We start from the raw sequence: 25248 nt of genomic DNA, 5'->3' as shown, positions 1-25248 counted from the left end.
AGGGAATGGCCCCCGCTGCCTTGGCCCTGGCCCAGAGACCCTCCTTCTGCCAGAGACCCTCAGACCTGTCCCACTCCTGCCCAGGCCCCCATAGGCACCCTTGATGCGAACGATGTAGAGCTGGCCACGCCCACCCAGTAGGCCACACGCACTCTAGCCACGCCCACCCAGTAGGCCACGCCCACCCAGGCCATACCCACCTGGCCCCAAGGGCAACTGCAATGCTGATGCGGCCCTCAATGAAATTGAGTTTGACACCCCTGCCATATCATTTAATGTCTTGCCCTTTATTCTTCAAATATCTCACTTCTTTCCATTTTGAGGATCTCCTGTAGTCCGTCTGACTACAATTTTTCTCATTTTGTTCTTCTGAACGTTAAGCCTTTGTTTTATATGACCAAAGTATCTCAAAGTTCTTCTTTTGTACTGGTCTCTCACTTTTGTGTTCAGTTGACATTTATTCCATCCACATTCATTCTTAATCCTGTCTTTTCTTCTTAAGCTCTAGCGTATCCATCACCAGCCTGATTCTCTCTCTATGTGTTTGGCATTTTAACCCCTAAAATCCCCCAGTCCTGACCTCCAGCTTTATCTCTACAGGAATTAGGAGTTCAGTAGGAATTCTGAGAGCCTGTATCCTAACACAGATGGAAGTATGAGATGGGCAAATCTTTCCTTCACAGGACAGGGCATTTGATTTGTCAGAGAACTATAGAGCGGGTTTACTCAGTGGAAATATTAAAATTGGTGTGATCAGCTAAAGTGCTGAGAGCCTCAAATCTTCCTGAGTGCTCAGAATGGATTTCTTAACTGAATGGATCAAAAATCCATGACTGATAACCCCAATATTTATTCATTTCAGGAGAAAGATTTCGAATCTAAGGAGACTTGTTTTGTGTGCTTTCATGATTGGCACGCACTTTTGCACAACTTTGTAATTTAACAGTCTACTGCAGATCAGCCAGAGACCTGCTATTAAATCTGGAACTAGCTTTTTGCTATCCATGTTTGAGATGATTTCTTTAAGGATCATGCCTGTAAAGAAGCAAATCTGGTAAATTCTAGCACTGGAAGGAAAAGATTGCTAAGGAACAGATTATTTATGGCAGGGCCTTTTTCTCATTTTTGCTGTAACAGTTTTGTCACTGCTTCCTTCTTGGCATTTGCACTAAACATGGAACCAAATAGTATCTTAAAGGATTCGCTTAAATCCCTATGGATAGTACATTTTGCTAAAGCAATTAGAAATCTAAACAATGCAGGCTATCTAAGATTCCCTGGAAAGCCAAAACAGTCTTTCCAACAGCTGGAAATGTTTTAAATATTCATTTTGAAAGAAAACTCCATGTTTTGTTTCCTTAAAAAGAAAGTTTTTTTGTCTGACCTTTTGAAATTTCCTATATTAACCACATCAGACCCTGCTTATCTTTTGTGAAATTAGCCATAGATGCCCCTTGATACCACATATTACCATATAGTTTAAACACATTTTTTACAGTGAAAAAATAATTACCTTTATGGTATTTTTTTCTGCTGTACTCACTTTGTGGAAGAGAAGATGAAAAATAAGACTTCTTGTTCCATGGGGGTGGATTTTTTGTGGCACCCTATTGTATTTTGAAGGGACGCATTGGCTCAGTGGGTTAGGATGCTGAGCTTGTCGATCAGAAGGTCAGCAGTTTGGCGGGTCAAATCCCAAGTGCCACGTAACAGAGTGAGCACCTGTTACTCGTCCCAGCTTCTGCCAACCTAGCAGTTCGAAAGCACGTAAAAATGCAAGTAGAAAAATAGGGACCACTATGGTGGGAAGGTAGCAGCTTTCCGTGCGCCTTTGGCGTCTAGTCATGCCGGCCACATGACCACGGAGACGTCCTCGGACAAGCGCTGGCTCTTCGGCTTTGAAACGGAGATGAGCACCGGCCCCTAGAGTCGGAAATGACTAGCACGCATGTGCGGGGGAACCTTTACCTTTATCTATTGTATTTTGAGGGAGGAAAATCCTAGTGTATTTCATCAGTTCTTCTTTTACTCAAAAAAGAAAGAAAGAAACCTACCCCCGTAAGTATATATCATTTGTCAAGGAGAAAAAAAATACTTCTTTGTGTTATTTTTTTTTTAAATCTAGGGCTATCTGCAAACATTTCCTTAAAAACCTAAGGAGAGTTATACTTGGGTAAAAACAAATCAGGAATTCTACTATGTAGACATGGAATTTCCTCCTATTTCATAAACATGATCCAGCAAGGATCCAATTTGAGTCAGTCATCGGGACCAGAAGTTTCATCTTCCAAACATTTGGACTCATACTGGAGCCCATCCTCAGGGAATTTCTGTCTGTTCCTTGAGGATGGACTCCAACACGAGTCCAGACAAAACCTTTGGTCCCGGTGACCGACCCAGATTGGATCCTGCAAGATTATCCTGGGACAGGTAGATTCACCTTCATTCATGATGATCCAGCAAATTCGTCCTCCCTTGAAGTTGATTTCATTTCATCTCATCTCATCCCTGAACCCTTCCTGAAATGTGTCCCTGACTTTTCCTTTGCTAAAATACTGTGTTCTCCTTGGACATTTTTTCCCCTTCTATTTCCACTCTTTATGATTGCTTCCTTGCTTTTCCTTTAACCAAATATATCCTAACAGTCATGTCACTAATTTTCTTCCTGCCTTCTAACTGACTACTCCAAACTGGGAATATAGAGAATGCTTAGAATAGCGTTTCTCAGCCTCAACACTTTAAGATATGTGGACTTCAACTCCCAGAATTCTGGGAAATAAGTCCACACATCTTAAAGTTGCCAAGGTTGAGAAACACCGGCTTAGAAGATGATTCCATGAAAAAATTACCTTTTTGCAAATTCTTTTTTTTTTATTGAAACATTTTACAATACATTTTTAAATACAAAAAACTCCCTCCTCCCCCTCCCCTCTCCCCAACCCTCCCCTCCCCTCCCCTCCCCCCTCCCCGACTTCCCAGAGCTGAATACAGGGTATAATAATACAAACATACACTAAAATATGCTAATAACAAAAATAACATATTAAGTTCTATCAGAATTTAACTCTCCATAGTCATAATATTAATAAAGTAACAAATGACTAATCATACATCATAAAAATCCACTACTTATTCAAATGCTAAATGAAACTTTTTAGTCCCATATTTATTCTGAATATATTCAATCCATCTTCTCCATTCCACAATATATCTCTGTTGCAATTGATCTTTCAAATATGCCGAAATCTTTGCCATTTCCGCCAAATTGGAAACTTTCAAAGTCCACTCTTCTATAGTCGGCAATTCCTCCTTCTTCCAGTATTGCGCAACTAAAAGTCTTGCCGCCGTAATTAAATTCAACATCAATTTAGTGTCTATTACAGTAGTATCTGTAATAATACCCAATAAAAACAATTGCGGGGAAAACTTTATCCTTTTCTTAAATATCTTTTGCATATTCCACCAAATTTTAATCCAAAAAGCTTTTTTTGCAATTTCTGTCTTCAGCTTTATAGATCCTGTTCCTAATGCCAGTTATAGGTTGTGTACAAATGGATTAACAATGCCTATGAATTCTAAGAAGTCAGAAGAGTTTCCAGGGCTGAAGATACGGGTTTTTTTTGTGTTGTCCTTCTGAAGACCAGAAAATTGTGCAAACATTTACAAAATAAATTAGGCATAAAGATGAATTTGAATGCTTTGCATAATACTGTATAAGCAGGTTTCAAAATCAATTTTTCTCAGTATAGAATTTGGATAGCCTGGACATGGAATTTTATTATTTTTATATTGTTAGCATATCACATATTGAAACCAATTTGATGTTTAAGATCTATTTTTAGAACCATTTTTCCTAGCTCTTCATCAAGTCGTCAGTTATAATTATTAATGAACTATGTGATAGTTAGCAACTTTCAACACCTAACTTTCTCTTTCATCAGCCTTTCCTTTCTTTCTTTGTTATTGCTACTTCTTACATTTATAAAAATAGTTACATTTATAAGAGTCTTGCCTCAATACCCAAGTGAATACAGTAACTTTTATCAAGCTGATTTAAAATGGCATTTAATAATTATTACAGAAATATATAGCAAACAATTTCAAATATTTTTATGCAATTGTAAAAAAAAATTACATAAGCCTTGTGTTCTAGAACATCCTGTCTTTTAATACGTATGTGATACATTTCAATATATTTCTAATTATGTAAGCCTTTTTTTAGCCAAGCATAGCTCAAAAATAAATTCACCTGAAAATGGTGCTTTATTAAGATTTTGCTAACTCTGCTGTATCTTAATTCTAACCTTCTTCAGTTCTAATCAAACTTCAAGAGTGGGTCGAACTTTTTATTGGAAACTTTGCTAAAATTAATCACAAATCCCATAAAATGTGTTAAAGGCACAGAGGAAGTAATCAAAGTCAGCAACACTGACCAATGTTAGTCTCATCATTTTTTTTAAAAAAAAATGCTTTTTTAATTTCAGTGTTTATGATGGGAATCTTTCATAGGCCTTTTTGTCTGAGTTTGCTTAAACATTTTGCATTGATATTTCACCAATAAAAGGGAATAGTTGCACAGGGTAAGCTGTTGTGTATAAACAGAGAGCAAATCCCACTCTCTTCTATCATTGAAGATCTTACCCAAGTTGGGTAATGAAACATCTGCAAGAAAACATCCAAGCTGACATGTTCTTTTGCATTTAACTTCTTCATGACTTTGATATAACTGGGCTCAGAGGTGTCCACAAGTCAAGATAGCATCTATGATAATACAACTGAAGTTCTACATGTCTCTTAGATGTACTACTGCTTGTTTATCATACCCTGCAGATATAAGAACCTAAGCAGTAGGTTCTTGATTGGTCAGACCCCTGGCCTACCTAGTGCCTCAGTCTACTCTCATACAAAATCAACTACACAAGGAACCCATAATTTCCATGACTCATTCCAACCCTTTAAAAAAAAATAGCCAGGCTGCTAGCCAGCACTACCTCTCATGTAGCTAATTCCTTATACCATATCCATTTGTTACAGGATCCAATCTGAGTCGGTCACCAGAATCAAAGGTTTATTCTTTCAGGTTTTGGGGCTCATACTGGAACCCATCATCATTTCTTTTTCTCCAGAATATGTGCAGTGGGCTGTTCCACACAAACCCAAAAGCTTGGAAGAATAAACCTTTGGTCCTGGTGATCAATTCAGATTGGATCCTGAAACATTATTGTGGGTCATACATGTTTATCTTCATATCTATTTGTCTTCCCCGATTCTACCTGTTCAGTGAAGCTTAACAACTTACCTCTTTCTGTTGTAAAGACATGAGCCATTCTCTGGCTGCTCTGAAGAAGCTTGTGATAAACTAGCAAGGAAAGAATTCATTTTAATTTTGCAAGATTTTAAAGCACCCACTCTTATGGACAATGGCCATCAGGAATATCTGCTTTCATGTCATAAAATTCATTCAAATGCTTTATAAATGCATACTCAGATTGTTTAAAAACTGCCATGAGTGAACCCTAAAAGGCTAAAAGATGGGGAGGTTGAACCAAATAAACATGGAAGCATAAAGAAAATGTTATGCTTATGCTCAGCTGACAGGAATGTTTGTGTTTATATTTGATTATATAGTAGTTATGCACTGTTAAAAATGTGTTGTCGATCCTTTCCCTTTCCCTTTTTTCTCTCATACATTTATTTTCTTCTTTACCCCTCAATATTGTCATCTCTCTCTTTTTTCCCCCCTAGAGAATAATGGTAGTTTCACTCCATTTAGGAGAAATAAATGGTAATATGAGAAATATTCCATTTAGCACATGCTATGTTTTGTCCTGTGAGGTATTATAATTGGGAAAAAATATTCAGCTAGGTAGGATTATTCAGAAGCTAAATACAGTACTGAAATGGTTTGCATGTTAAGTCCACCCCACCCCACCCCCACAAAAAAACCAAAAGAAGTATTTTTACCTAATATTGAAATATTTCTGTTATTCAAATGCCTTTATCCCAATGGTAACAATCCCTTCTTTTGACTTCCAGAATCACAGGTGCCTGACCAGCCAAGCTCTCTTCACGTCAGGCCTTTGTCAACCAGCATTGTAATGAGCTGGACACCACCATTGAATCCAAACATCATTGTACGTGGCTACATCATTGGCTATGGGGTAGGCAGCCCCTATGCTGAGACAGTCCGGGTGGACAGCAAACAGCGATACTATTCCATTGAACATCTGGGTAGGTGATCGTTTTCTTTCTGGTTGTTTGATATAAAACAGCTTCAACTAGAACCACAACATCATAACACTACAGTGGGATTACAAGCAGCTCCTGCCTGTTTTCAAGAAATTCACAACAAAAGCATTCCTATGGAAGAATTGATTTTTGGATTAACTGGAAACGCCAGACACACAGCGTGGGGAGACAATGAAAGTCCCCCTAGATAACTTATTTCTAAAACTGTATACTCTGGCTTTATAGGTCAATAAAAGTTGTACTATGACCAGAACACAAGAACCATTTTTGGGTAGTAATTAAGGCATCAGGCTAGAAACCAGGAGACTGTGAATTCTAGTCCCTCTTTAGGCATGAAGCCAACTTGGTGTCTCTCATCCCTAGGAAGTGAGCATTGGCAACCCACTTCTGAAACTTGCCAAGAAAACTGCAGGAACTACTTGAGGCAGTCATCAGGAGTCAACACTGACTTGAAGGCATACAAATTCATCTCTAGAATTTAGACAGGCACAGAATTCTTCCCAGCTTAAGGGGGTTCATGATACATTTGTCAGAGGCACCACCAGGGTCAGATGATCAAGCAAAATTTAGGAATTCTGCAGCCCAGAGGGCTTCCAACAGACAGCAGTCCATTCTTAGCAGTCATCACATGTTGCATCCTGCCTGTTCTGAAGCTGGGTAGCAGACAATGGTCATCACTGATACTCATGTGTTAATACCATGGAGATGTATTTCCATTGTCAGTCACCAAGTTGTTATTTTTTCCTTTGCTCTCATTTAAACTTAATGAGAAATACTTAAGTTCTTAGCTGTAGCTTTGGCTTTATTCTTTTGTAACCTTTTAATATGTAACATTCATTCCATTACTCTATTTTATAATGTTACTATATTACTGTTATTTTATTCTGTGTTATGACATTCCTATGTTATGACCTGTGATTATACTTATTTACTTACTTACTTACTTACTTACTTACTTACTTACTTACTTACTTACTTACTTACTTACTTTGTGGAGATGGTTGACAAACTGGCCAGTGTCCTAGGAAGAGATTCCCTGTTTCCTTTCTCTTCTGTGCAAATTCCTTTTCAGAGGATATTTAGGACCAAATAGGTCCAGCCTTAAGAAATATAAGACAGGAATGATATAAACTGGCCTACAGATAAAACCTAATACAACTTTGCTTCTCTGAAACCCATGAATTCCATTCTCTGGGACTGGATTGGGAGGAAACCAAGAACTATTTGGTATAGAAAAGATTAAACAGAAGTTTGGAAACCTTCCTTTTCATTTTCTCCCTCACAGTGTTTGGATTTCTGTCATTCTTATAATGGTTTGTAGTTCAGAGGCAATGCCTTAGTCCTCGTAGTTATAGCACTCCAGTATTTTGGATTTTATTTTTTTTATTCATTGGAACAGGCATTTCAGAACCTGGGATCATGTGAATCCAACAACTGTCATAGATAACCATGTCACCTTCTAGCATTGTACAGCTGTTGCTTCTGTTGCACTCATGCAATCTTGGAAAACAGACACAGCTGCTTTAATGAGTCCCAGAGAGGTGCAAGATACAAGCCATCTATTCTGAATCAAATCCAAAGGATTGAATAACCTAATTCAGACATGTCAAACACAAGGCCCAGGGGCCAGATCCGGCCCGTGAAGTGGTTTCATGCAGCCCGCAAAGCCATGCTGTAAACAGTGAGGGAATGGCCCCCACTGCCTTGGCCCTGACCCAGAGACCCTCCTCCTGCCAGAGACCCTCAGATCTGTCCCACTCCTGCCCAGGCCCCTATAGGCACCCTTGATGCGAAAGATGTAGAGCTGGCCACGCCCACCCAGTAGGCCACACCCACCCGGTAGGCCACACCCACCCAGCCCCCTGAGGGCAACCACAATGCTGATGCGGCCCTCAATGAAATTGAGTTTGACACCCCTGACCTAATTAATTAGCATCAAAGCAGCAGAGAGCCTGGGTTATGAGCTTTTCCCCAATATTAGAGTCTAATCCAGAAAATGGCAAACTTAAGAGTCTCTGTAATTACGTAACTTGCCTGCTTCTTGTTAATTTTGTTGTCATCCATAATGCCTTTAGTAAAGCTGCTGAATTGTTCAGGAAAGCGTAGAACAGCTGATCAAATGAGGAGCTAGTTGATCTGGAGACAGATTCCTAAACACAATCAGCATTTTATATTCTATGACTGCAGTGTAAGTAGTTATTCAGAACACACCTTTGCTTCATCACCAATTTTAAATGCTAATGAGTCCCACACTATATTTCAGAACAAATTTACCCCATTGGTGCCCAGGTCTGAATACGATGGCAATCAAACCTGCGAACTTTTTTTATCTGTCAAAATAGTGTCAGGAGGTGTTTCATTATCTAGTCCTCATTACATACTTTCTCTGACACTTTCTCTTGGCACCATGCAGAGAAAATGTTTTATTCTATGGTTGGAAAGGAAACTTTGCCAGGGAATGAAGATCAAATGTTGAGAGAAAGATTTCTAAATGCTCACCTTCTCTGCTCTTTTATTGCATAACTTTTAAACCTGTTCTTGGACATTAGAATACCCAGGAATATAAATATATTTGCAAACATTAAACCTGTCTAAAACAAGTTCATGACTACATCTGAGTACATATGAGTTCTACAAACTTACTCATGCATTTTTATTATTATTATTATTTTTATTCTTCCTGAGTTACATTGTCCCTTGGGCAGTCCTAGCTAACAGAGGTAAAAACTTCTTTTAATTAGGTTCAACTTCTGGTGCTTTGAGAAGAATGTTTAGGTCGTTTTCTTTTTTCTTAATAGTAATTTTATTAAAGTTACCATTGCAGACATAAAACCTAATATAAAGTTTGAAAAGGACAAAATAAGATACCAAAAGGAAAAAAAGACAGGAAAAAAAACAGGACAGAAAAAATAAATAAAAATGTAATAAAGAAAATTTAAACAAATATATAAAGAAATGACTGTCCTTCAAGACAATCAGTATAAAAAAACATCACCTTCTCTTAAATTACAGCAAATGATCTCTTCTTCCCATATTTCATCTCTTAATCATAAAACTATCTTTAAAGGCTCACCGTCTTAGTCTCTATCCACAAAAGTCCATTAAAGTCCACTAGCGACAACGTGTTTATTTTAATATTGATCAAATAAACCAGCTTGACACTCCTTCCCTTTACTTTTAACAATCTTAATCTTTAATCCCTTCAAATAATGTCCTAGCACTTGCTTTCTGTTTTTTTTTTCTTTGCCCCTTCTCATAAAATTATTTTAAATTTAACAAGCTTCTTTTGTAAAATCCATATAGGAAAATTACCCAGGTTACTCTCATGGTTTGGTATGTGTATATCCCTTTCAATTAATACATCAGTCAGTTTCTTTCGTTTGTGTATGTTGTAGCATCCTTTTCCATATCATTCTTGTAGCCTGTCATCATGTCAGTTTCAATCTTGCCAAGTAGTATTTATTCCTCTTCCATAACATTTTTTTTTAAACACAGTCTATCTACATAGGCAAACACTCTTAAAATTAATTTCTGGGTCCATTCTTCAAAAATATTCTTCAGTATGTCCAGTGTTAAAATATTTGCTTCATTAGTAAGTGAAATTTAAGTGTTCTTCTCCTTTAATTCTAATTTTTATTTCCTTCTGGTTCCTTCTAGCATCCAGCCTTCAAAATCTCATCCTATCTTCTTTTTTCTTTTTAAGAATTCAAGATATTTTGCATAGGAAGGATTATTATAATTAATTCCAAAATTATTTCAAATCCATCTGGACCCTTAGTCCATTTGTAATTTTCCAAAATCAAAGTTCTAATAACCTTGTTGCTGTTTATTCCCTCCCCAAACACCATTTTTTAAAAAATTAAGTTTTAAAACCCTTAAACCTGTACTTAAATCTTCTTTCACTGATTGAAGGAATCTCAGATGGTGCTGTAAACTATATCAGTCCAAATATTCCTAACAGGCAAAATGTACTAATAAGCAGTTTCCAAAAGTGACCAGAAAATGAAGTATTTGAACCTAATGCCCTTTCAAAGATGCCAAACCCAGTTTGAGCAAAGATGTGGATGTTCTGAAATCTTCTTGTCCATAGAGGAATGACAAAAAGCTGATCTTCTTGACAGTCTATTTTTCACAGAACCATCTTCAGTTCTTCATTTCTTGCCCTAGAAGCGGAGGAAGATATTTAGGTAGTTTTCTTGATCACAGTACAAATGTGGTATATGCTTACTTTCTTCTGGATTTTTTTTTAAATGAGCTGTCCAGTCTTTAGCCTGGGATTTTCTGGTAGTCGCTCTTCAAAGTTGAAACCAGGTTAGATTCTCCTTAGCCTTCTGAGATCAGCCAAGATCTAGCTGTATTATTATTTATTATTATTATTATTTATTGAATTTTTATACCGCCCTTCTCCCAAAGGACTCAGGGAGGTGAACAGGGCATATAAATAGAAATACAAAAGTTAAAAAAAGGATTAAATAATTGCCCAATTAAAACAATCAGAATATAAAACCCATTAAAACCTTAACGTTCCCCCATCAGGCCAGGCCAGCTTGTTCGAATAAATGGGTCTTTAACCCGCGCCGGAAGGAGCGAAGATCCGGTGCCATCCGGAGCTCAACCGGCAGTTGATTCCATAAAGCCGGGGCACCCACAGAGAAGGCCCTCCCCCTGGGGGCCACCAGCCGGCATTCTCTGACCGGAGGCACCCTGAGGAGGCCCTCTCTGTGGGAACGCACAGGGCGGAGGGGAGTCGATGCCGGCAGCAGGTGGTCCCCGAGGTATTCCGGACCCATGCCATGTATCCCCAGCAGTTAACATGAGCAATGATGAAATACATGAAAAGACATTCAGTTGTACTAAAGAGAAATCATAGAAAATCCTCTTACTTGGGGGAAAAGCTATCATATGTGCACTTCTTCAGTGCTTGCGTTATAGAGACATGTGAATTAATCTTACCTCTTCCGGTTGAAGAGCATGGTGGCTCACGTGGTTAGGACACTGGGGTGGAGGCATTTGAGACCTGGGTGCTGCCATGAAGCAGGGTTGAGCTCCTGTCCTTTGCTCCAGCTCCTGCCAGGGACATGAAAGAATCCCCCAACTGGGTGTACCCTCAGACAATGATGATGTCTGGATAACCCTTTCCACTCGGAAGTGCCTTGTGAAGGCTGGTTTAACATTTTTAAAAAATAGTTTTTACTTGTAATCCCTTGAAAACACATAAAGTTTTCTTTTGTATATGTGAAATGCATTTGAAAGAAACTTAGGTACTGGCTAATGTTCTGATAAATTCATAACAGTTGCTCATTATCTGCAGCTTTGTAGTCTATTTATTCTGACTGTTGTACCTTTATAAGTGTCTTTCTTTTTTGCTAGCATGTGCTTGCTTGCTGGCTTGTTTGTTTTGTTTAGGTTATAGGCTACTCCAGTCAACTGACTCCAAGGGGTATATATTGTAACTATCCACATCTGTAAATTGGTGTTAACACAATGTGCAATAATCAAAAATAAAAATTTGCAAACGATCAAATGACCATTGCAAATGATCAAAATGAACACATATCACAAAAACAATTATCTAGACTGGGAGTCACAGATTGTGAAAAGCTTAGTAAAAATTGTTGCTTATCCAGAGAAACAATCGTAACAGCCTTGCCCTCAAAGCCTGATAAAACAAAACAAAAACATTTTATTTAAAAAATACATAATCCTTCATTCAGACATTTTAAAACTACAGTATACTTACCCTTGGTAAGATGGCCAGCTAATAAGTAGTAGTAGTAGTAACAACAACAACAACAACCACTTTAGAATTCAAACAGAGAAGTCCCTGCCACATAACGCCCTGGACTTAACAATTGTCAATAAGAAAGACAAAAAAGTCTGGATAGTGGATGTGGCAGTGCCTGGAGACAGCAGAATAGAAGAGAAAGAACTGGAGAAGATAACAAAATACAAAGATCTACAAATAGAAATAGAACAACTGTGGCAAAGGCAAGCAAGGGTAGTACCAATAATAATAGGCACCTTGGGTGTAATCCCAAAACAACTGGAGCTCCACTTGGACACCATTGGCATTGACAAATTCGCCTCAGTCAATTGCAAAAGGGGGTCTTACTAGGAACAGCTGCCACCCTGCAATGATATCGGTAATACCATCAACTCAATCATCCACATCTGCCTATCACAGGTCCTTGGTAAGGACTCAATAGGTAGACAAAATGCCAAATCCAGTCTGAACATCTGGCTGGCTGTGCGATGATCAATAATAAAAATAGTAATAAATAATTATACTTATTGTGGTCCTTGACTTAAAACCAGACTTGAAACCAAAATTTCCATTGCTAAGCAACACAGTTATTAAGTGAGTTGCACCTGATTTTACAACTTTTTTTGCCATGGTTCTTAAGTGAATCACTGGGGTTGTTACTGACTTATCTTGAGTTTCTTGACTTTGCTGGCTGGGAAGGTCATAAAAGGTGATTCCATGACCCTGGGATGATGCTGCAGCTATCCTAAATGTATCCTGTTTGCCAAGTGCCCAAATTTTGAACATATGATCATGGCAATGCTATGAAAATTGTTAAGTGCAAGAACTGGTTGTAAGTCACTTGTGTTGTTGTAACTTTGATTACTAAATGAATGGTTGTAGATATAGTTTTAATTACAATCTACATTTTTAGTTGTTATACAGTTCTTCTGGAGTTCTTATGCAGTTCTTGGTGTAATAATTACTTTATAGCGTTGTATTAGTAATTCTGAACTGTAGACATTTCCCCCATCATTTATGCATTAGATTAATTACATTACAATGATTATTTCTTTGTGCTGGTCAACTTTAAAAGCATTTCATAGTGACATTAATTTAATAATAGCTTTTTTAGACTGCCGCAATTTAGGTGTCTCAGTGAAGAAAATGAAATTGATGTTAAAATATAATTAAAAACCCACCCTTTGGCCTCCATCTCAATCAAGACTCTTCAGTCTATCTAGCAGTAGCAGAATGAGCATCAAGAAAGTTAGGATGGCCCTTGCAACAAAGCTTCACTCCTTGTGTATATACAGTACACTGACATACAGTATCTCAATGTATAAAGGAGTAGGAGAGGAGCACAGTGGCTTATGTGTTTGGGATGCAGGCTTGACAAGCAGCAAGCTCCTGTTCAAGACCTGAGTGCTATTGTTGGGTGGGGTGAGCTCCCATCCTTTGCTCCAGCTCCTGCTGAGTACTGATGTCACCAGCTAATTTTTTCAGCTCAGAAGCACCTTGGTGCCTCCAACATGACTGTGATACGAAGGAGCAGGATATCCATCACACTGTTTTAGTTGCACTGTATTAGTGGAGATGGGCAGCATAGAAATGTAATAGATGAATGAATGAATGAATGAATGAATGAATGAATGAATGAATGAATGAATGAATATTTTCTCTTCCTGTGGACACCATTGAATCTAGCTTAGATTATCTCATGCATTAGATGGGTGTGACCAGTCTACACCACAGCTATTAAAATCCAAATATCTCCTGGCATTTTTTTGCCTAGAAGCAACCTGATACAAAGGGATTCTAGAGTTCTCTACTTGTACAAGACATGTACAATTTTATCATTTATGTAACTCTGGTGTGAACAGAGTCATACTGTGCCTGGAACAGTCTGCTAGATAGATCAGATTAAAATGCCTAAGATACAAACTTAAATGCAGTGGAGGCAAAATAGACACCCTTCTTTATTCCCTTCAAAAGAAAAGACTAGCAAGTTAGCAAAGAAATAAGCATAAGAACAGTACAGTGATCATGTTTAGACTACATAAAAATGAACAATTGTTGAGAATTGTTGTGCAGCATGAATTAATGCTATGTTTAGACACTTGGCAATTCCCTCTTATCTTCTCCTATCCTATCACTAAAGTGATTAACTAATGTACCGATGCTGATTCTTTGGCTTATTTAGCAGAACATTCAAAACAGAATCTCTAGATTCTTCCCATTTTAACAGGCTAGAATCAGCTTTCAACCCTCTTATTAAAACAGAAACAAGTTAGGGTTCTCACTATGGCATCACACTCTGACCTTGTTTTGGACTGCAACTCCTATGATCCCTTGTCCATTATCATGTTGGCTCATTAACCAGATGTGAATTTGTCCAAAATATCTGGAGGACATGAAGTTTGCATACCTCCAAGGCAGAATGTATTTCTCATAGGAGGAAAGGTAGGAACTAGCAACCAGAATTGGATTGTACTTTGCAAACAGAACAGATTTTTGTCTCAGGATTAGTGACACCAACTACAGCTAATTAGTTGAAATTGTCTAGATGGTTTTCAACCACAGGTCAAACTTATGTCTCTTGATACTTAAGACCTAGTGGCCTGTCAAGCTAAGAAAGAGACAGCAGAATGGAGAATCTTCCCCTAAGGGTTTTCCTCTGTTTGATATCCTTTATTGTTTGAAGGCTCAACTCTTGTAGCTATTGCTGAGGCTACAAACAAGAAATTTTCAACAAATCGGATACACAGCATGGTACATAAGCCCAAAGGGATTCACATCACTGGAGTGTCTGATTATTCACAATAGCTAGTCCTAAAGCTTGCCTTACTTCTGCACAGGAAGACAAATAGAAGTTGATCCCCATAAGACTAAATTCCAACAGAAATCAATGAAATTCTGAAAGAGCCACCACTAAACTTGTAACGGCAATAAGAATTTGTCTGTGACAAAAGCAAGGAAAAATTCTGCTCATACAGTTTGAAAATAGATCTGTTTCAACCAACAGACCAAAATATAGAGTCATAGGGCTGCAAGGGACCTTGGATGTCTTCTAGCCCAAAGCAGGGGTCCTTATACTAGCCCGGACAAATGAATGTCCAATTCATTTTACATATTGCAGTGAACTTTCATTTGAACTTAAAAACAAAGTAAGGTTTTCAAAGACAATTGGCACATCTGAATGGAAGAGAAAGGTTAAAAAAAAATCAAGATAGTTTGTGGCTTTCCACACTCACAGTCATATCAAATAGTTATTTAAAAGATTCTACCAGTATTTATTATTTATTAATCCCTGAGGCCAGGTACAAACTTTGTCATTCAGTTGCTAATTCATGTCTCTTTATGCCCCCATGGACTATTAACATGCCAGCCCAAATTCATATTCATTGCATCAATTATGCTATCTAATCATTTCATCCTCTGCCTTCCCCATGTGCTTTGGCCTTCAATCTTTCCCAACATCTGGGTCTTTTCCAATGAAAATACAAACTGGTATGATCCAGATCCTGAAAAGATAAAAAGGGTCTTAAATGTGGCATCTAAAGTATTCATGTTGTTTGTAAATGCTCAGCTCCATCCGGTCACCTGAACTGTACCCCAAATTAAAGGATTACAGGGTTGTAAAAAAAAGGAGGAGGTTTATCTTCCACTATTGTTTTTCCCCCTTCCTTCCATTGCTATTCAGTCATGCTACATCTTTCTGAATTTTCTTTCCTGATCTCTAACTTCCATTTACTTGAAATGTCAATCAGCAGCATTCAGGCTTCTGTTGCTAGATTTCTAGACTAACTGCACATTCCACTGGCCGATTAACATAAAATTAATATATGACGGGGTGGAAAAATCATTTTAGAGATGAAATAGACTGGGAAAATCAATTGACTTTGAAGGTGGATGGGAAAAAGAATGTATCTGATTAATCTTAAAAAAAGGATTTGGAGAAATTAATGGATACAATAAATTCATGCATAAGTTAGATGGGGAGATCCATTGACTTTAATAATGGTTTGGGGAACAGCTCATTTCAGGTGAATTAAATGATTTCAAAGAAATCATTTCTTTGATTAAGAAGTGTATTTGTTTCAAAGTGGATTCTAAAGTTTTCATGTGGCTACCACTATAAGAGGATACTAATAGCTTAGAACCAGTTTGATGTGAGATTAGAGCCAGTTTAGTGTAGTGGTTAAAGTGTTGGCCTAGAAACCAAAAGACTGTGAGTTCTAATCCTACCCCAGTTATGAAAGCTGGCTGGATGACTTTGGTCCAGCCACTCTCTCAGTTCAATCCACCTGACAGGGTTGTTGTAATGGGGAAAATAGGAGGAAAGATGTCTTAAATTACATATAGTAGTAAAGTGAGATAAAAATCCAGTAAAGTAATTAATTTGTGAATATGTTTAACATGTATTGACCAGGTCCTCTGTTATCATACCTATTTTTAATTTCTCCCAATCTCCTGCAATGGGGACCAAGATCTACTGTACATTGGGGCTGTGAAATGGATAAAGATGCTTTGTTTTAACAAACATTTGAACAAAGTTTTCCCTTGAAACTACTTCACAAAGCAATGTAGTCCTTCTGCTTCTAAGAGTAAAGCAGAGGAATCATATTGCTTCGCCTCACTCTACTATAGAGTCCCTGTCAGCTTTCTCTACTTACACAAGAGAGGAAAGCTGAGAGGGACTTTCTTAGTGAAAATTTCAACAGAGGTCTTTCCTTCATAGCATTGCCCAAAAAGCTTCCATGAGCTCTGGAGGATTATCCACAGTGTGTTTGAAGAACCCTCCAGATTTCACCAGAAATCTTTCAGAAAGGATGGCTTTGGCATTTCAGATCAGGAAACATCTCAGGAGTACTGAAGAAGAAAGTTGAAAAGACTTTATTTGCACCTCACTTCTCTCAGAGAGCTCAACAATATGCCCATCTCTTTACACAGGCCTGCTTCATAAAATCCTAACTAAATAACTTGTAATGTTTGCATTTCTGAGTACAAACTATCCATAGGGTATTTGCATTAGCGTTTCTGACAAAGCAACAGCAAGACACATCAAATCTTTAATTTCCAGTGCTTTGTAACTTTCTACCCTTCTCTGAAAACCCTAAGGTTCATCCTATATAACTTGTAGCGCACAGGACTAAATCATAAATAAATTTGGTATTCTGAGATACCAAATTTGGTATTCAATTTATTTTCCAAAGAACCAGAGGGCAGGACAAGAAAGAATGGATGGGAACTAATCAAAGAGAGAAGCAACCTGTAATTAAGGAGAAACTTCCTAATAGTGAGGACAATTAACCAGTGAAACAGCTTGCCTCCAGACATTGTGGGTGCTTCCTCACTGGAGATTTTTAATAAGAGACTGGACAGTCACTTGTCTAAAATAGTATAAGCTGGGCTTTTTTGTCATACAACGCTCAGAATGGAGTTCCGGCACCTTTTTTGGATGGAACCTTGTAGGGTAGGCAAGGCAGGTTGTATGACATGTGTGAGTTCCGGCACCTTTTTATTTTACAAAAAAAGCACTGGGTATAAGGTCTCCTGCTTGAGCAGTGGGCTGGACTAAAAGATCCCCTTTTAGCTCTATTCTGATCGGAGATCCTAATGCCTTTCAGATTATGTTAGATATTTTTGCAATTTATTCCTTTGGGCTTCTTTTTCTCTACCTAATAAAGGTAAAGGTAAAGGTTCCCCCGCAGATGCATGCTAGTCGTTTCTGACTCTAGGGGCCGGTGCTCATCTCCCTTTCAAAGCCGAAGAGCCAGCGCTTGTCCGAGGACGCTTCCGTGGTCATGTGGCCGGCATGACTAGACGCCAAAGGCGCACGGAACGCTGTTACCTTCCCACAGTAGTGGTCCCTATTTTTCTACTTGCAGTTTTACGTGCTTTCGAACTGCTAGGTTGGCAGAAGCTGGGACGAGTAACAGGCACTCACTCTGTTACGCGGCACTTGGGATTTGACCCGCCAAACTGCCGATCTTCTATTCGACAAGCTCATCGTCCTAACCCACTCTACCTAATACCTCTCTACCTAATACTTATTTCTGGTCTGTATTCAGTTAGTTTATTGAGAAGTTTTTCTAAGCTTGTCAGTATTATTCCTTTCAGATGCCAACAGTGATAGAATGATGATCACAGCATAATTGAATTCAACATTCTGAATTGTTCAGTAAATTTTAGTGGGCTAGAAATTTCATTGTGGACCAGTTGGCTGTTGAAGAATGTGATCATTTAGGAAAATCCATCATCATAACCGAATGGGAAGGGACCTTGGAGTCTTTAATCCCTGCTCAGTCAGGAGACCCTATACCATTCTGGACAAATGGCTGTCTAATCTCTTCTTGAAAACCTCCAGTGATGGATCACCCACAACCTCTGAAGGCAAGCCATTCCACTGGTTTGTTGTTCTCACTGTCAGAAATGTCTCATCAGTTCTAGGTTGCTTTTGTCCTTGATTAGTTTCCATCCATTGCTTCTTGTCCTTCCTTCTGATGCTTTGAAGAATAGGTTGACTCCCTCTTCTCTGTGGAAGCCCCTTAGATATTGAAACACTGCTATCATGTCACCCCTAGTCCTTCTTTTCATCATCACAAATTACATCCTTTCTACTTCTTTTCTGCAGATCTCTCTTCTTTTGATTTGAATAAGTGGCTGGCACAGCTCACCACTGCTTCTTGTCTTAAGGGAAGAATGTCTAGAATAAGCCAGGAAAAAAATGATGAGAAGAAACCTTAAGTAATAGGAAAGATTCAATTCCTTCTCAGAATCCTATAAATACAGACAACTACTTTATACCCAGCTAAGCTTCCACCGCCGCCAATTAGCACACCACATCCCCCAAATGTGTTGTGCTACAAATCCTATCAACCCCAGCCCATACAGCCATGGAGTAGTTGCATATTGTGACACAACCTGCATTTGGAATTATCTGTAGATCACTGAATTGGGAAAGGCGGATCCAGGCAAATACTGTTAATGCCATCAGCAGGTCCACATTTTACCTATCAATGCCAAGAATCTCTCTCTCTCTCTCTCTCTCTCCCTCTCTCTCTCTCTCTCTCCCTCCCTCTCTCTCTCTCTCTCTCCCTCCCTCCCTCCCTCTCAATCTATATTATTATTATTATTATTATTATTATTATTAATAATAATAATAATAATAATAATAATAATAATAATAATAATAATAATAATTTTATTTGTATACTGCCCTTCTCCCGAAGGACTCAGGGTGGTGAACAGGGCAGTACATGTTAAAAGACAAAACACAAAAATTAAAAGAGATTAAACAAAATGCCCACAACTCTTACAATAAGTTAAAACACATTAAAAAGTAGGTTAAAACACATTAATCAAACCCAACCCCATCCCATCAGCCCAGGCCAGCTTGTTCGAAGAGGTAAGTCTTTAGATCACGCCGGAAGGAGCGGAGGTCGGGCGCCATCCGGAGCTCAACCGGAAGATGGTTCCATAAATCTGGTGCACCCACAGAGAACGCCCTCCCCCTGGGGGCCACCAGTCGGCATTCTTTGACCGGTGGCACCCTGAGGAGGCCCTCTCTGTGGGAGCATACTGGGCGGAGGGAAGTTGACGCCGGCCGCAGGTGCTCCCCAAAGTATTCCGGACCCATGCCATGTAGGGCTTTGTAGGTCATTACCAACACCTTGAATCTCACCCAGAAGACAACTGGAAGCCAATGCAGCTCGCGGAGCAGAGGTGTAACATGGGAGTATCGGGAAACTCCCAACACAACTCTCGCGGCTGCATTCTGTACCAGTTGGAGCCTCCGAGTGATCTTCAAAAGCAGCCCCATGTAGAGAGCGTTGCAGTAGTCCAAACGAGAGGTCACGAGCGCGTGAGTGACCATACGTAAGGCATCCTGGTCTAAATAGGGCCGCAACTGGCGCACCAGGCGGACCTGGGCGAAGCCCCCCCTAGTCACAGCTACTATATGGTCTTCTAAAGAAAGCTGTGAATCTAGGAGGACTCCCAAGTTGCGAACCCTATCTATGGGGGGTAATAACTCACCCCCCATAGAGAGAGATGGAATATCCTGAATATCCCAAGATGCCGGTACGCAAAGCCACTCGGTCTTGTCAGGGTTGAGTCGAAGCCTGTTCCTCCCCATCCAGACCCAAAAACGCCTCCAGGCAACGGGACATCACGTTGAGGGCATCACTGGGGTGGTTTGGGGTCAAAATGAAAAGCTGGGTATCATCAGCATACTGATGATACCCAACTCCAAAACCACAAATGATCTCACCCAGCTGTTTCATGTAGACGTTGAACAGGAGAGGCGAGAGGACCGACCCCTGAGGGACTCCACAAGCGAGAGGCCTCGAGGTCGACCTCTGCCCCCCTGCCAACACCGACTGTGAACGTCCCAGGAGATAGGAGGAGAAGCACTGAAGAACCGTGCCTCCCACTCCCAATCCCCTGAGACGTCGCAGCAAGATACCATGGTCAATGGTATCGAAAGCCGCTGAGAGGTCTAATAGGACTAGGACAGAGGAATATCCCCTGTCCCGAGCCCTCCAGAGATCATTCACCAGAGCGACCAATGCCGTCTCCGTGCTGTACCCAGGCCTGAAGCCCGATTGGTACGGGTCTAGATAATCCGCTTCATCCAGAACCAGAGGGAGCTGATGCACCACCACACTCTCAACAACCTTCGCAAGAAAACGAAGGTTGGAGACTGGACGAAAGTTATTTAACACAGCTGGGTCCAAGGCAGGCTTCTTGAGGAGAGGTCTCACCACCGCCTCCTTCAAGACGGTGGGGAAACTACCCTCACTCAAAGATGCAGATATAACCGCCTGGAGCCAGCCTCGTGTCCCCTCCCGAGCCGCATAAGCCAGCCAGGAAAGGCACGGGTCCAATAAACATGTGGTGGAGCTCAGCCTCCCCATAATCCTGTCTACTTCCTCTGGAGTTACCGGATCGAAATCCTCCCAGAAAACATTGACAAGACCACCCGTGTCCTGATCGTCAGACTCTGCCCAGTCGGAGTCCAAACTGGCTTCTTGAGGAGTGGTCTCACCACCACCTCCTTCAAGGTGGCGGGAAAACTATCCTCACTCAGAGAAGCAGTTATCACTGCTTGGAGCCAGCCTCGTGTCCCATCCCGGGCCATATAAATCAGCCAGGAGGGACACGGGTCCAACAAACACGTGGTGGAGCTCAGCTTCCCCATGATCGTGTCCACTTCTTCAGGAGTCACAGGATCAAACTCCTCCCAGATAACATCGACAAGACTGCCCGTATCCTCATCGTCAGACTCTGCCCAGTCGGAGTCCAGACCGGTCCGGATCCGAGCGATTTTGTCCAACAGATGTTGACTAAACTCCTCGGCACGTCTCTGCAAGGGTTCCTCACTCACCTCCTGATTAAGGAGGGAGCGGGTCACCCTAAACACGGCGGCCGGGCGATTATCTGCTGACACGATTAGGGTAGCGAAGTAATTAGACCTCGCCACCCTTATCGCTGCGAGATAAGACCTAACATGGGTTCTTAGTTGCAATCGGTCGGATTCAGATCGGCTGGATCTCCAACCACTCTCTAGGCCCCATCTCCGACGCTTCATCTCCCAGAGCTCCACGGAGAACCATGGAGCCCACTGGGATCTGCGCTGGGTCAGGGGCCGCAAGGGTACAACTCGGTCAAGTGCCTCCATGGCTGTCCTTTCCCAGGCTTCCACTAAGGCATCTGCCGAGCTGTGAGCAGAGGAGGCAGGTGGGGACCCCAGCACTGCCTGGAACCTCTCAGGGTCCATTAAGCGCCTGGGGCGGAACCATCTAGTTGGCTCAACACACCCATGGTGGGGAGTGGCAAAACGGAAGACCAGCCGCAGGAGATGATGATCGGTCCATGACAGGGGCATAACAATTGGGGAGCCCCCACCAAGATATATTTTAGTTTGAACATGGGGAGATAGCTTCCACAGTGTCAAATACTGTTTCATTCTCAATTAAGGTCTTTTTCTATTGAATCTGTATGTTTAGGGCTCAAGCAGCCAAATATTGTCTGGGGAGCAAGGAAAAAGTGAATAAATACATTTTATGTAACCTGTGAACATTGAATTTTGCAGAATTAAAAAAGACAACCATTTCAACCTTTTCTCTGTTCAGAAATCTTGGCTCCCTTTGCTCTACCCTGTTTCAACTTTGCAGAAAAATCAGGCCTAACAGAATTAGAGAACCAGAGATGGAGTTGAAAATACTTAGTGGGAGGAGTTACTGAGGGATTTAGGCATCACATTCATCGTGATGTCATTGCACACATTATATCCTTTGTACAATGACATCATGAGGTGTGTGGCTTACTGAGTATTTCTACAACTGGGATGCCTATTATTCCACAGATTTCTAAGTCATCCCTTATTTCCAGGAGAATTTCTTTGAAACATGAGTTGCCTAGAGGTGCGTTGAAATCATGTAGATTTGGTTGCATCTATTCGGTTTCTCCATGCATTAAAAGGAAAGTGCTTCCACTGGTATCTGTTCTGCTTTAATGGCAATTCATCAGAGAACACAAATGAGGTTAAAATTTAAATTAACCTGGATTAAGTCCTCCTGAGAGGCCAGATTATTTTTGAAATCATCTCAGCCAGAGTGGCAGCATAAGATGGAAGAGAACCATTTTCTAAGCAGAATCTTGCTGTTTATCTAAACAGCAAGGGAAATTAACCGCTTTGGTGAACACTAGACTGATAGGAGGTTAATGCTGAGCTAATGCAGCATTAAAAAAAATGAAAACTGCTAATATGATTAAGAGTAACTTAATAGGATTAAAAGATTCTTTAAAATGGGATATGTTCTTAAGATGGGCTTTAGGTCTGCTTTGGATTAGTCTGGCTGAATGTTGCACCTGCTCCAACAAAGAAGACAAGCTTAAGCAAAGCATCTATGGGTCCTTTCACAGAACAAAGGACTGAAATTGTGGTGCACCTTTTGGTTTAAACTACGTCGTGAAATTTTATGGAAAGGGGAGAGGAAACCTCTGAAAGAAGTTTCAAAGGAAATGAGAAGACTTGTGGGTTCTTACATTCACCTTTGTTAAGAGATGACCAATAGGCAGGGCTTTTTTTCTCATAGAACGCTCAGAACGGAGTTTCGGCACCTTTTTTGGATGGAACCTTGTAGGGTAGGCAAGGCAGGTTGTATGACATGTGTGAGTTCTGGCACCTTTTTCTTTTACAAAAAAAGCACTGCCAATAGGCATGTTTGAGAAGAAGCACCAACTACAGTGACACTATAATAACAAATCCATTGGAGTGGGGCAACTATGTTTTTGTTGTTCAGTCACTAAGTCATGTATTGTGTAGTGGGTTCTTGACCGCATGGTCAGACAACAGACGAAGGACTCAGCATGGCAGCTCTTTATTGGTGGTAGTACTGAAGTGAACAAAGGGGTTACCTGTACCCCCTTATATACCTAGCCAGGTGCACTGGCAACCAATCCCTTATTTGGGTTTTCCCGCTGAGCGCTTCCCAGCCAATCCTGTTACAGTACAGCACCACCTGGTGGTCACAACGAACTGCTGCTATATTTTATTATCCCCATACATAACATCATGTCCGACTTTTTTAAGACCCATGGACAATAGTACGCCAGGCTTCCCTGTCCTCCCCTGATTGTCCCAATTTGTGTGTATTGTGTCAATGCATTATTTAACCATCTCATCCTCTGCCGTTCACTTCTCCTTTTTGCCTTCAAATGGGTAACTATAATAAAGGAATGAATGAATGAATGAATGAATGAATGAATGAATGAATGAATGAATGAATGAATGGCAGGTGGGGGCATGTTACCTATAAGTGTTGTGTTGCCTGATACAGTTGTATGCGTGACTACATCAACACTCTGTTGGTCAATTTGTACATGGCCCCTGCCAATATTCTGTGCCTGCAATTCATGTTCTGGGCTTGTGTCCTGCTCAGCTAGCTATATATCTGAAAGGCCGTGTTCTGTTTTCTTACATGACTCTCCCTGCATTCCACATCTGCTGCCAACACTCTGCATCTTTATACCAAATGCATTCTCTCCGGACAGGCTACCAATGTTTTGGTCCTCAAGATCCTCTGCGAGTATTTTGGGAGCATTAAAAGCACCCTGTATTTCCATGATTCTGTCCTAACTCCAGGTATTTTGCCATTCTCCTCTACCACCTTTAGTCCTCTGTCACCACACGAGCCACTCCAGTCACATTCCATATAAGTCAGGGAGGGATCCTTGCTGGTCTCCGAGCTTGGAGGTTTTCTTGCAGACATTTCAGGGCTTCTGGCATTTTCTGTTTACTCTATGATATCCCTTGGCATCCTCAAAACTTTTTCGCAGCTTCAGAGGTCTTCAGTTGTCTTTTTGCAATGGATGGTGATGACCACCATCTCTATTCTAAAGAGCTGACCTATTGTTCCTTACACAGAAAATACTTTGAAAGATGCAGATGGAAGGAAGGGTGGTAGCACTTTAGGTACCATGTATCATCTTCTTGGAAGTCATCAGTCCATCCATCCATATGTTTAGTGGTCAGTGAAAGGTTTTCCATTCAAGTTGAGAAGTAAGGCAGTTGCTTTCAAAAGAACATGAAGCCCACTTTAACCAGACTTCTGCCTTACCTCTGCTTGTGACATGATCTGCTAAACTGAATTAATTTGTTTTCTCTACATGTTGAAATACACCCAAGCTTCTATTTGTATTTATTAGTTCATGTCTGTCTGTCTATCATCTATCTCTACATCTGTCTTTCTCTATATCATCTATCTATCTATCTATCTATCTATCTATCTATCTATCTATCTATCTATAGGGAACGGTTGCTGGAATTGGGTATGTGTAGTTTAATGAAGAGAAGGGTGAGGGGTGACATGATAGCAGTGTTCCAATATCTCAGGGGCTACCACAAAGAAGAGGGAGTCAAGCTATTCTCCAAAGCACCTGAAAGCAGGACAAGAAGCAACGGATGGAAACTAGTCAAGGAGAGAAGCAACCTAGAACTAAGGAGAAACTTCCTGACAGTTAGAACAATTAACCAGTGGAACAACCTGCTTCCAGAGGTGGTGAATGCTCCAACACTGGAAGTTTTTAAGAAGAGACTGGACAGCCATTTGCCTGAAATGGTATAGGGCACAGGTCGGCAACCTGCGGCTCCGGAGCCGCATGCGGCTCTTTGAGCCGTCTCTTGCGGCTCCCAGCCGCCCGGTGCGCGCGCACCTCTTCCAACGGGCAGTGGTGCGCGCGCACCT

General features: G+C 40.5%; 1 protein-coding gene across 1 annotated transcript in view; it reads left to right on the top strand.

Moving 5' to 3' along the window:
• DCC (DCC netrin 1 receptor) overlaps positions 1-25248 on the top strand; it is a gene marked incomplete at its 5' end in the record, with an annotated part of 1142764 nt that overhangs the window by 958255 nt on the left and 159261 nt on the right. The window contains one exon of the mRNA XM_083355563.1: positions 6037-6231. Coding sequence (XP_083211689.1) covers positions 6037-6231 — 195 coding nt within the window. The remainder of the gene's footprint in view (positions 1-6036; positions 6232-25248) is intronic.

The sequence above is a fragment of the Vipera ursinii genome (assembly GCF_947247035.1).
Source record: "Vipera ursinii genome assembly, chromosome: 2".
Classification (NCBI taxonomy): Eukaryota; Metazoa; Chordata; class Lepidosauria; order Squamata; family Viperidae; genus Vipera; species Vipera ursinii.
This window is presented reverse-complemented; position numbering and strand designations above follow the sequence as displayed.